This window comes from Oncorhynchus mykiss, chromosome 20 (genome assembly GCF_013265735.2).
Source record: "Oncorhynchus mykiss isolate Arlee chromosome 20, USDA_OmykA_1.1, whole genome shotgun sequence".
In the NCBI taxonomy this organism is placed as follows: domain Eukaryota; kingdom Metazoa; phylum Chordata; class Actinopteri; order Salmoniformes; family Salmonidae; genus Oncorhynchus; species Oncorhynchus mykiss.
The window spans coordinates 42590156-42603293 of record NC_048584.1 but is presented as its reverse complement, the minus strand read 5'-3'; the positions used below and the strand labels follow the sequence as shown (position 1 = coordinate 42603293).

At 43.3% G+C, this 13138-nt stretch overlaps 1 protein-coding gene and 1 long non-coding RNA gene across 4 annotated transcripts in view; one reads left to right on the top strand and one right to left on the bottom strand.

Annotated features, from left to right (window-relative positions):
* Window positions 1-5534, top strand: part of LOC110499498 (pantothenate kinase 1-like) — a 47500-nt gene extending 41966 nt beyond the window's left edge. For all 3 annotated transcript variants that reach the window (XM_036956370.1, XM_036956372.1, XM_036956371.1), the window contains exons 5-7: window positions 1536-1659; window positions 3070-3195; window positions 3340-5534. In XM_036956370.1, the coding sequence (XP_036812265.1) occupies window positions 1536-1659; window positions 3070-3195; window positions 3340-3399 (310 nt within the window). In that variant the 3' untranslated portion in view covers window positions 3400-5534. The remainder of the gene's footprint in view (window positions 1-1535; window positions 1660-3069; window positions 3196-3339) is intronic.
* On the bottom strand, window positions 4675-9290 carry LOC118942074. Its single transcript, XR_005038025.1, has 2 exons — window positions 8606-9290; window positions 4675-8456 (listed from the first exon to the last, which is right to left on the bottom strand). It is a non-coding gene; the product is annotated as an uncharacterized LOC118942074 (long non-coding RNA).
* Between the last annotated feature and the right edge of the window lie 3848 nt (window positions 9291-13138).

Sequence of the window (13138 nt, the reverse complement as noted above, 5' to 3'; positions counted from 1 at the left end):
TACTTTGTGCATGACACAAGGTAATAACCCAACAATTGTTTACACAATTCCAGTGGGTCAGAAGTTTACATACACTAAGTTGACTGTGCCTTTAAACAGCTTGGAAAATTCCAGAAAATGATGTCAAGGCTTTAGAAGCCTCTGATAAGCTAATTGACATCATTTGAGTCAATTGGAGGTGTACCTGTGGATGTATTTCAAGGCCTACCTTCAAACGTAGTGCCTCTTTGCTTGACATCATGGGAAAATCAAAATAAATCAGCCAAGACCAGAGAAAATAATTTGTAGACCTCCACAAGTCTGGTTCATCCTTGGGAGCACTTTCAAATGCCTGAAGGTACCGCGTTCATCTGTACAAACAATAGTACGCAAGTATAAACACCATGGGACTATGCAGCTGTCATATCGCTCAGGAAGGAGACGTGTTCTGTCTCCTAGAGATGAACGTACTTTGGTGCAAGAAGTGCAAATCAATCCGAGAACAACAGAAAAGGACCTTGTGAAGATGCTGGAGGAAACAGGTACAAAAGTATCTATATCCACAGTAAAACGAGTCCTATATCTTCATAACCTGAAAGGCCGCTCAGCAAGGAAGAAGCCACTGCTCCAAAACCGCCATAAAAAAGCCAGACTACGGTTTGCAACTGCACATGGGGACAAATATCGTACTTTTTGGAGAAATGCCCTCTGGTCTGATGAAACAAAATAGAACTGTTTGGCCATAATGACCATCGTTATGTTTGGAGGAAAAAGGGGGAGGCTTGCAAGCCGAAGAACACCATCTCAACCGTGAAGCACGGGGGTGGCAATATCATGTTGTGGGGGTGCTTTGCTGCAGTAGGGACTAGTGCACTTCACTTGTGGAAGGCTACCTGAAATGTTTGACCCAAGTTAAACAATATAAAAGGCAATGCTACCGAATACTAATTGAGTGTATGTAAATGTCTGACCCACTGGGAATGTGATGAAAGAAATAAAAGCTGAAATAAATAATTCTCTCTACTATTATTCTGACATTTCACATTCTTAAAATAAAGTGGTGATCCTAAGACAGTTAATATTTACTAGGATTAAATATTAGGAGTTGTGAAAAACTGAGTTTAAATATATTTGGCCAAGGTGTATGTAAACTTCCAACTTCAACTATGTATGTATGTATGTATGTATGTATGTATGTATGTATGTATGTATGTATGTATGTATGTATGTATGTATGTATGTATGTATGTATGTATGTATGTATGTAATGTAATGTAACGTAACCATAAATGTAATTGTTATGTTAGTTACTGAACTGTAGAAGCACATAGATATAAGCTACTGCCACACAGTACAAGGTGCAATGTAGGTTAAGTAACTGTCTTTTGTCCCAGAAGGGATCTATATCACTGGCCTTGTTTTATGATGTTCAATTCTCTATTAATTCTAAACAAAACTCGTAATGGTATCGTTTTTAAATTTAAAGAAGAATTTGTTCATTCCTAATAGAAGTTCTCGTGATTTCTTATGTTATGCTGTTTGTTATTTTAACACAGCTTTGGCCACATGATGAGTAAACAGAAACGAGACTCCATCAGCAAAGAGGACCTGGCCCGGGCTATGCTGGTCACCATCACCAATAACATCGGTTCCATCGCACGCATGTGTGCCGTCAACGAGGTCATCGCACAAACATTCTCCCTGCAGTTTGCTTTATATTAATATTCAGTCACTTACTTCATGTTTTCAGGAGAAGTAGTTGTCTAAAGGGCTTATTTGCATTTACACTTGTTTACATCTGAGTCATTTTAGTCAGTTATCCAGAGTGATTTAAGATGAACACACTAAGGTAGTGTAACCGGTGTGAAATGGCTAGCTAGTTAGCGGTGGTGCGCTAGTAGCGTTTCAATCGATGACGTCACTCACTCCGAGACCTTGGAAGTAGTTTTGAAAGCGCACCGAACTTCAGCTCCGCCACCACCATCTGGCCCGTAGACCTTTTTCCAAAAGCGTGAACTACGGTATAGAATTACTCTATTGCCGAGCAACAATGTTTTAGTGTCCGTGATCTCTTTCTTATAGTGATAGCTCTGACAAGAGGCCAAGAGGCCCGACACATAAGCTTGAATAAAATAAGTGATACTAGCAAAGAGTCGTGTGCAGGTTTCTCTTTTATTTGACGTTCCCACACACCTGCTACAAGATCACTCCGATGTGGGGCTGCTTTAAAAATCAATTAAAAATAAGAGTGTCAGTGATCGTACAGACAGGACAGATACTGTACCAGCTGACTTCCTTCTCTGCTCTGGCCTTGTACCGTTGATAACAGGGGAAGTACAGCAGACTCCTGTCTTTTAGCTCCACTTTGTGGTAATCATGAGTACTTATTTGTATCCCCATTGGCTGTTGGTATTTTATTAGGATCCCCATTGGCTGTTGGTATTTTATTAGGATCCCCATTGGCTGTTGGTATTTTATTAGGATCCCCATTGGCTGTTGGTATTTTATTAGGATCCCCATTGGCTGTTGGTATTTTATTAGGATCTCCATTGGCTGTTGGTATGTTATTAGGATCCCCATTGGCTGTTGGTATTTTATTAGGATCCCCATTGGCTGTTGGTATTTTATTAGGATCCCCATTGGCTGTTGGTATGTTATTAGGATCCCCATTGGCTGTTGGTATGTTATTAGGATCCCCATTGGCTGTTGGTATTTTATTAGGATCCCCATTGGCTGTTGGTATGTTATTAGGATCCCCATTGGCTGTTGGTATTTTATTAGGATCTCCATTGGCTGTTGGTATTTTATTAGGATCCCCATTGGCTGTTGGTATTTTATTAGGATCCCCATTGGCTGTTGCAAAAGCAGCAGCTACTCTTCCTGGAGTCCACATGAAACATGACATAATACAGAACATTAATAGACAAGAACAGCTCAAGGACAGAACTACATAAATACATTTTAAAAAAAACAATGTTTCTGGAGTTCTGTTATGAACTGTATATTGATCGTCTCTGCATGTTTTGGATACAGGCGATATTTTTTTAACATTTAAATTGATGCCAGTACTATGACATTTTTCACTTTCAGAAAATCGAGAGAGTTGTGTTTGTTGGGAATTTCTTACGGATCAACACCGTGTCTACTAAGCTGCTGGCCTACGCCATGGACTTCTGGTCCAAGGGACAACTGAAGGCCCTGTTCCTAGAGCACGAGGTACAACGCTCGATTTGAGTTGGAAGATTTAGATTCTGTCAGACTGAATGTTGTCAACTCTACCCCCAAAGCTCCCAGAGTTCATAATTGTAATTTGAGTATTAGTAATAATACTATATTTACCACGTTGTATGTTTTCTGTAGGGATATTTTGGCGCGGTTGGGGCATTCCTGGAGCTGCTAAAGTCGTCTGAGGAGCCATGATGATATGCCAATGTCACCCTTCAAGAAGCTGCCGAGAAGCCGCCACAGGAAACTGGAAAAAGCCATTTTAATAATTTAACTCTAAATATCTTTGAACTATTTGTCTCTAAAATCTCCTCAAATAGAGGTTTTATTAATAAAGCTAATGTAATGTCTCATGTCATGAACCCTGTGTGGCAGGTAAGCGCTAAGGGTCACAGAGACTGTGTTAGTTTCTTGGTACTGTGTGTAAATATCTATTCTCGTAGTTCTAGAGTGCACTAAAGCCAAAACCTGCTGAGTCTCCAGTCTTCGGTATGGAGGAAAGGGAGTTTCTCTCAACATATGAATATTGCCTTGTCTGCTGCTGTTCTGTCCATCTTTGTGAAAAAGGCGGTGTTCTATTTGTATCAAATGAAGGGACCAAAGAGGCTGATTCATCATAATTGACTGGCCCTTTTAATTCAGCATGTCACAACGAGGGTCCACTCTCCTGTTGCTTGTGGCACATTCATCATAGCTTTATTAACGCATCATAGGTAACAGATATGGGGTGTTATAAACCCTTGGTTCACCAGCCTCCTCAAACTCTCTAGTCTCTTTTTAGTGATGAAGTTCTGTTGGTACGTCTGTCAGGTTAAGATATATGTTATGAATCTTGATACTTTGGTTATTTTGAGATGCTGCACTACGAGTCCAGTACAAGTATCCACTTCTGTTCGTTTCACACTTGCCCATCTCACTAATAAAGTGTGCCCTATCTTCTCCAAACCCCGGACCATGACGACACCCCTCTACAGCCAGTGGTGATGTCTAGTGTTTTGAATTGCCTAGTAAGGACTGTTTTGTGGTGTTTTGTCTAACGTAGTTGTAAGAAAGGTACATAACTACTGGCAGCAGTTTGTCTACATAGTGATTTTTTTTAAAGTATTTTATCTTATGTCGGTGTGGGAGTTCCTCACCCAGTGCGAAGGGTTAATTTACCTGCAGTTTGGACAGGACATCTCTATTTTGGCCCCCAAAAGCAATTCCCATAGCTGCTATCAATTTTCTTGTTTTATACATCAGTTAAAGCTATTCAATGTGAATGTGCTTGTCGCTAGAATATTGAAGGACCACCACACTAGACATGATTTACCTGTTGGCTTAGGTATTTCAAACGGCAGCAATAACTGGGCAGCAAGTAGTCAAAGAAGCATCCCATTTATTGCGTCCATCATAATGACCTCCGCACCTCCTCTGTTAGAATCCAATGTCTCAACCTTTGCTATTATGACATCACAGAATGTTCTGTTCTTTTTTTTTTTTTTTGCCTTCCTCCTCTCCCTGTTGGTTAATGACCTCCGCCTATCAGGTGGCACCGTTGTCAAACTGGGTAGCAGTTTACTTACTGGCTACTCTGTGCCACCCACTTCTCACCTCAAACTTGTTTTGTTGCCTTTTTAGTTTTTAGTAGAACTATGATTCTGTGCCCTACGGTCTCTTTTTGTTTTCTTCTTCATGTAAAGTGTTTATGATTCAGTGTTGTTTTGTGAAGGCTTCAGTTAGGCCTATGTGAAGTCAGTCTCACTGCAACATGGGGTTTAGTCGGGTTAGTAGATGGTATCATTCAACTGCATGGGATTCTGACTTGATTTCATAAAGATCTTTTTGGGAGGGGGGGGATGATTTTTCAAATGTTCATGTTGTGGTTTTCTGTATTGTTTGTTGCTTTTGGCTCAGTTATTGCAAGCATCCCCTGTTCATATTTGCATGCATGCTCTTGTGAAAGTGACAATAGGCCTTGGTACTAGTCTGGATCAATGGTTAAATTTGGGATTACCATTTCAATATTTATGAGATTTGTATATTATATTTACCCCCAATAGCAGGTCCCAATTTACATTATATTTATTGAAGTGTAATAACTACTGATATGTTGAAACACCTCAAGCGTCCGAAAACGACGCCCTGTAAAGATGCGTCAGTAACTGACGTCCTGTAAAGATGCGTCAGTAACTGACGTCCTGTAAAGATGCGTCAGTAACTGACGTCCTGTAAAGATGCGTCAGTAACTGACGTCCTTGTGCTGTGAGGTAACATTACGTAAAGACGTTTCTCTGTACTTACAAACCTCAAATTTCCTGCCAAGTTAAATTGAGTGAAGTTAAAATAAAGTTGTTGTTTGTTTTCTTTTTTTTGCATCAATGTATTAGACACTCCCGAAGACAACCTCACAAGTCTGGTATTGAAGCATTGTGAATACATGCCTGCCGTTCAAGTCAGTTTTCAGTATGTTAGCCTGGCTCAATGTGAAGCTCGTCTTCCTCTAGTATTTACATAGTGTACGCATCTCGTGAATTGGAGCCATCAAATCTGTATTATGAAAGAGCTCTGTTTGTACAAGGAATATTACTTGCCACAGCACAAGGACATTTGCCTCATGCATCTGCTTTACGCCCATGATAAGGCTCTATTGAGTGATTTAGCGTTAAAGCAAAATCCTCAGAGGTATCTCTTGACCCTCGATAGTGAACAGGAGAAGCCTTAGTGGTATCCCCTGACCCTCGTTAGTGTTAGTGAACAGGAGAAGGCTTAGTGGTATCCCCTGACCCTCAGTGTTAGTGAACAGGAGAAGGCTTAGTGGTATCCCCTGACCCTCGTTAGTGTTAGTGAACAGGAGAAGGCTTAGTGGTATCCCCTGACCCTCAGTGTTAGTGAACAGGAGAAGCCTTAGTGGTATCCCCTGACCCTCGTTAGTGTTAATGAACAGGAGAAGGATTAGTGGTATTCCTTGACCCTCGTTAATGAACAGGAGAAGGCTTAGTGGTATCCCCTGACCCTCGTTAGTGTTCGTGAACAGGAGAAGCCTTAGTGGTATCCCCTGACCCTCGTTATTGTTAGTGAACAGGAGAAGCCTTAGTGGTATCCCCTGACCCTCGTTAGTGTTAATGAACAGGAGAAGCCTTAGTGGTATCTCTTGACCCTCGTTAGTGAACAGGAGAAGCCTTAGTGGAATCCCTTGACCCTCGATAGTGAACAGGAGAAGCCTTAGTGGTATCCCCTGACCCTCATTAATGAACAGGAGAAGCCTTAGTGGTATCCCTTGACCCTCGTTAGTTAGTGTTAATGAACAGGAGAAGCCTTAATGGTATCCCTTGACCCTCGTTAGTGAACAGGAGAAGCCTTAGTGGTATCCCTTGACCCTCGTTAGTTAGTGTTAATGAACAGGAGAAGCCTTAGTGGTATCCCTTGACCCTCGTTAGTGAACAGGAGAAGCCTTAGTGGTATCCCTTGACCCTCGTTAGTGAACAGGAGAAGCCTTAGTGGTATCCCTTGACCCTCGTTAGTGAACAGGAGAAGCCTTAGTGGTATCCCTTGACCCTCGTTAGTGAACAGGAGAAGCCTTAGTGGTATCCCTTGACCCTCGTTAGTGAACAGGAGAAGCCTTAGTGGAATCCCTTGACCCTCGTTAGTGAACAGGAGAAGCCTTAGTGGAATCCCCTGACCCTCGTTAGTTAGCGTTAGTGAACAGGAGAAGCCTTAGTGGAATCCCCTGACCCTCGTTAGTTAGCGTTAGTGAACAGGAGAAGCCTTAGTGGAATCCCCTGACCCTCGTTAGTTAGCGTTAGTGAACAGGAGAAGCCTTAGTGGAATCCCTTGACCCTCGTTAGTGAACAGGAGAAGCCTTAGTGGTATCCCTTGACCCTCGTTAGTGAACAGGAGAAGCCTTAGTGGAATCCCTTGACCCTCGTTAGTGAACAGGAGAAGCCTTAGTGGTATCCCCTGACCCTCGTTAGTGAACAGGAGAAGCCTTAGTGGAATCCCTTGACCCTCGTTAGTGAACAGGAGAAGCCTTAGTGGAATCCCTTGACCCTCGTTAGTGAACAGGAGAAGCCTTAGTGGAATCCCTTGACCCTCGTTAGTGAACAGGAGAAGCCTTAGTGGTATCTCTTGACCCTCGTTAGTGAACAGGAGAAGCCTTAGTGGTATCCCTTGACCCTCGTTAGTTAGTGTTAGTGAACAGGAGAAGCCTTAGTGGAATCCCTTGACCCTCGTTAGTGAACAGGAGAAGCCTTAGTGGTATCCCTTGACCCTCGTTAGTTAGTGTTAGTGAACAGGAGAAGCCTTAGTGGAATCCCTTGACCCTCGTTAGTGAACAGGAGAAGCCTTAGTGGAATCCCTTGACCCTCGTTAGTGAACAGGAGAAGCCTTAGTGGTATCCCTTGACCCTCGTTAGTTAGTGTTAGTGAACAGGAGAAGCCTTAGTGGTATCCCTTGACCCTCGTTAGTGAACAGGAGAAGCCTTAGTGGAATCCCTTGACCCTCGTTAGTGAACAGGAGAAGCCTTAGTGGTATCCCCTGACCCTCGTTAGTGAACAGGAGAAGCCTTAGTGGAATCCCTTGACCCTCGTTAGTGAACAGGAGAAGCCTTAGTGGAATCCCTTGACCCTCGTTAGTGAACAGGAGAAGCCTTAGTGGAATCCCTTGACCCTCGTTAGTGAACAGGAGAAGCCTTAGTGGTATCTCTTGACCCTCGTTAGTGAACAGGAGAAGCCTTAGTGGTATCCCTTGACCCTCGTTAGTTAGTGTTAGTGAACAGGAGAAGCCTTAGTGGAATCCCTTGACCCTCGTTAGTGAACAGGAGAAGCCTTAGTGGTATCCCTTGACCCTCGTTAGTTAGTGTTAGTGAACAGGAGAAGCCTTAGTGGAATCCCTTGACCCTCGTTAGTGAACAGGAGAAGCCTTAGTGGAATCCCTTGACCCTCGTTAGTGAACAGGAGAAGCCTTAGTGGTATCCCCTGACCCTCGTTAGTTAGTGTTAGTGAACAGGAGTTTAATCCCTGGTAAAGACCAGAGAACATGGCTATAGAGTAGCTTCTGTATTCATCTATTTTATGTTCTGCCAATAACTCCAAAACAAGCAAGTGATTTGGTTGTTCAAAGCTTTTGTTTTGTGATCTTAAGAATTATGCAAACTGGTTTGTCTTTTGATCTGAGAATCCTTTTTTTTTTGTGTTTTTTTGTTCTTGATTAAGTTTCTTCTGCTGATATTTAAACAACAGCATCTATAGTCTGGAAAGCTTTATAGGATGGAGCTTTTTATCACTGATCTGATAGCATGGACCTTTTATCACTCTGATCTGATAGGATGGAGCTTTTTATCACTCTGATCTGATAGGATGGAGCTTTTTATCACTCTGATCTAATAGGATGGAGCTTTTATCACTGATCTGATAGGATGGACCTTTTTATCACTGATCTGATAGGATGGACCTTTTATCACTCTGATCTGATAGGATGGACCTTTTTATCACTCTGATCTGATAGGATGGACCTTTTTATCACTGATCTGATAGGATGGACTTTTTATCACTGATTTGATAGGATGGACCTTTTATCACTGATCTGATAGGATAGGATGGACCTTTTTATCACTGATCTGATAGGATGGACCTTTTTATCACTCTGATCTGATAGGATGGACCTTTTTATCACTCTGATCTGATAGGATGGAGCTTTTTATCACTCTGATCTGAATGTACTGTACCTGTAAATATATCCGCCAGAAATCTTTCTGCTAATGCAATGTCTAACCTCTTTACTGTGTGTAAGGCTACGTTCACACAGGTTGCCCAATTCTGATCTCTTGCCCAATCAGATCAGATCTTTTGCCAATATTGGGGCCAAAAGATCAGAATTGGGCAACCTGTGTAAATGCAACTTAAGACAAATGACAAGAAAAGGAACACTGGAAATGTGCTGTCACATGAATGAATGTAAGTTATTTTCTGAAAGGAATACATTTGTGAAGCTATTAAGATGTGTTGATTTGGTGATTATTGATGCTGTCAGGGGGGGGGGGGGAATTGGTAATTATTTAACTAGGCAAGACGGTTAAGAACAAATTCTTATTTACAGTGAAGGTCTACCCTGTCCAAATCCTAACCTGGACGATGCTGGGTTTGGTGATTCTTGATGCTGTCAGGGAGAGAGGGGGATTGGTGATTATTGATGCTGTCAGGGAGAGGGGGGGGGATTGGTGATGCTGTCAGGGAGAGGGGGGGATTGGTGATGCTGTCAGGGAGAGGGGGGATTGGTGATGCTGTCAGGGAGAGGGGGAGGTTGGTGATTCTGTCAGGGAGAGGGGGGGATTGGTGATTCTGTCAGGGAGAGGGGGGGATTGGTGATTCTGTCAGGGAGAGGGGGAGGTTGGTGATTCTTGATGCTGTCAGGGAGAGGGGGAGGGTGGTGATTCTTGATGCTGTCAGGGAGAGGGGGAGATTGGTGATGCTGTCAGGGAGAGGGGGGATTGGTGATTCTGTCAGGGAGAGGGGGAGGTTGGTGATTCTGTCAGGGAGAGGGGGGGATTGGTGATGCTGTCAGGGAGAGGGGGGGATTGGTGATTCTGTCAGGGAGAGGGGGAGGTTGGTGATTCTTGATGCTGTCAGGGAGAGGGGGAGGTTGGTGATGCTGTCAGGGAGAGGGGGAGGTTGGTGATTCTTGATGCTGTCAGGGAGAGGGGGGGATTGGTGATGCTGTCAGGGAGAGGGGGAGGTTGGTGATTCTTGATGCTGTCAGGGAGAGGGGGAGGGTGGTGATTCTGTCAGGGAGAGGGGGGGATTGGTGATGCTGTCAGGGAGAGGGGGAGGTTGGTGATTCTTGATGCTGTCAGGGAGAGGGGGAGGGTGGTGATTCTTGATTCTGTCAGGGAGAGAAGGAGGTTGGTGATTCTTGATGCTGTCAGGGAGAGGGGGAGGGTGGTGATTCTTGATTCTGTCAGGGAGAGAAGGAGGTTGGTGATTCTTGATGCTGTCAGGGAGAGGGGGAGGTTAGTGATTCTTGATGCTGTCAGGGAGAGGGGGAGGTTGGTGATTCTTGATGCTGTCAGGGAGAGGGGGAGGGTGGTGATTCTTGATGCTGTCAGGGAGAGAAGGAGGTTGGTGATTCTTGATGCTGTCAGGGAGAGGGGGAGGGTGGTGATTCTTGATGCTGTCAGGGAGAGGGGGAGGTTGGTGATTCTTGATGCTGTCAGGGAGAGGGGGAGGTTGGTGATTCTTGGTAAGGTTTGTAGTGATAATAGGAGATGTGAGTGTTGACCATTGCCATAGTAATCTGAATATATCTGCATCTGAGTATAAAAAAAAAAAAATTTTCCTTCTGTTTTTCTACATTTCTGTTTTTTGGTCTTTGGGCTATCTAGTCTCACATTTATGTACGCATACAGTAGATGACATTCTGGTTAAGCTCTGAGTTGGCCAGATAAATCAATGCCGTAACAGAAAATGATTATACACTGTACGAAACATTAGGAACACCTCCCTTTGCCCTCAGGACCGCCTCAGTTCATCAGCGGCATGGACTATATGGTGTTGAAAGCGTTCCCCAGGGATGCTGGCCCATGTTGACTCCAACGCTTCCCACAGTTGTGTCAAGTTGGCTGGGATGTCCTTTGGGTTTGTGGACCATTCGTGATACACACTGGAAACTGTTGAGTGTGAAGAACCCAGCAGCGTTGCAGTTCTTGACACACTCAAACTGGTGCGCCTCGCACCTACTACCATACCCTGTTCAAAGGCACAAATATTTAGTCTAGCCCATTCACCCTCTGAATGGCACACGTACACAAGCCAGGTTTAAAATTTTCAAGGTTTTGTAAATCCTTCTTTAACCCTGTCTCCTCCCCCTTCAACTACACTGATTGAAGTGGATTTAACAGGTGATGTCATTGTTAAGAGCCTCACCACGTGGTCTGAACGTTAACATGCATCACTTGCAGTACAGTTTTGGAAAGGACCTTATTTTTCACATAAGCAAGAAATCATTCAAATAAAAAGGTTAAAGGCCCAGTGCAATTAATTGTGTTTTCCCCCCATGTGTTATATGCTGTATATTTCCACACTGAGGTTGGAATAATACCTTGAAAATGATAAATGCCCTTTAAGGTGTAAACTGTTTGAAAAGTCTGCATGAAATGTCTGCTTGTTTTAGTGAGATTGAGTTTTGGCCTGAATGGACCAATGAGAAAGCATTCTAAACCTTTCTGCCAATAACAGCTAGTTTTCCGTTTTCACCTCCCCACTCAGACCACTCCATGCTAAATTCTTGCTTGAGAAATGGCTCTTTGCTAAGAAGCTAATTAAAAATAAAAAATAAATACCATTTGGATTGAAATCAATCACTGTAAGGTATTTAAATGTTACCCAGAATTGATTTGATATTGAGATAAAAAATAAAATAAAAGGCTGCTTTGGATTTTTAAATTACAACACACTGGGTTAGGGTTCCCACATGACCATAACAGTGCTTGTTTATGGATGACGGACAGAACACCGAGGTGACCATGCTCCGAACACCTGTGTATAACAGAGGAAGGTCACTTCTTTAAAATACTGTTGGTTGTAACTGTTTAAATCGGTTAAAACGGTGTACAGTAAGTGTTCATTTCGTATTTGTGAAATAATTTTGATGCGATGTGAAAGTAGAGGACTTTATATTTCCAAAACTGTATTGCAAAGCGAGGATTAATAAAGTTTTCTAATTAAACAGCGCATGGAATTGTAGTTGACACGGTCCCAGCTGCGGGCGATACTTACGGCTGAGAATCCCAGGGAGTGTCTCATTGGACTCTCCGGATCAGGGTTTCCCTGGCGCATCAACTCATCAAGCTTTGATTATTTGAATCAGCTGTGTCGTGCACTGAGGTAAAGACGGATTCAGGTTGGATATTCGACAGATATTCGCCTGTAGTTTTCCTTACGTCCACCAAAGGCAGTTAGGGACCGTCAACATAGTGACCAATCAAATTGTTCTAATTTCAATAGCTCTCTTAACCGTTACTCCTAAAACTTTAAACTGGTTCTAGCTAACCCGATGGCATAGACACACATTGCGCACACTTTTTATTTTTGTCAATTTACATCTCGAACTATTTTAAATGATTTATTAAAATAGTTGAATTTCAATAGCTCCTTGGTCATGTGACCTACTGACTTCAAACAAGGTTCAGAATGTCCACTGACTGCCCGTCCATATTGCACACCCTTTAGTTTGTCCCTTTTCATCTCACACGTTTCTCGTTCATCCATTCATTGCGCGTCACTAATTAGACGAGGCATTTGACTACCTCGAGACTCTTCATTATGTCCAGCCGTTTACCCTTTACCCGTTTACGCTTCATCCAATTAACTCACTTTGACACAGCCACCCCGAAGGTGGTATGAGTGCGACCACAAAGGGTAGCATACTACGGTCAGACATCATCACATTGACATCCATTCGAGTCACGCCCGGTGGTATCATCAGAGGCTTTTCGGTCTTCCAAACTGGACATCAGCTTCTGCTACACACCTTCAGCGGACTTTAACTGGGTTTTTACACTCAATCGACATCAAGTGCCAGCGCAATACTTATAGGCTTGAGGACCAAATACCCCTCGTGGTATCTAGCGGCACCGTCGACCGGGTGTTCGGAAGAAGCAACAGAAAATAATTATCCCCTTTTAATCATTTACTTGCCCAGTCAGCCCTCCGGGACAGAACCATAGGAACCACCTTTACCAGTGCTTCATTACTATTCCTCACTGTGGCACGAGGGTGGGGGGTCACAGTCACCCCACGGGGGATTTGAGTGTGACTGCAGCAGGTGGGTATGCTCCTTTTTGAATTTCATCAAGTTGACATTCAGTGATCCGTGCCCAGTGGGAACCTAGATTTCTTCCCTCCGTTTTATGGTTCCGCAGCAAATCAATGGGCGTGAATGGTACTACCCACATCAGATG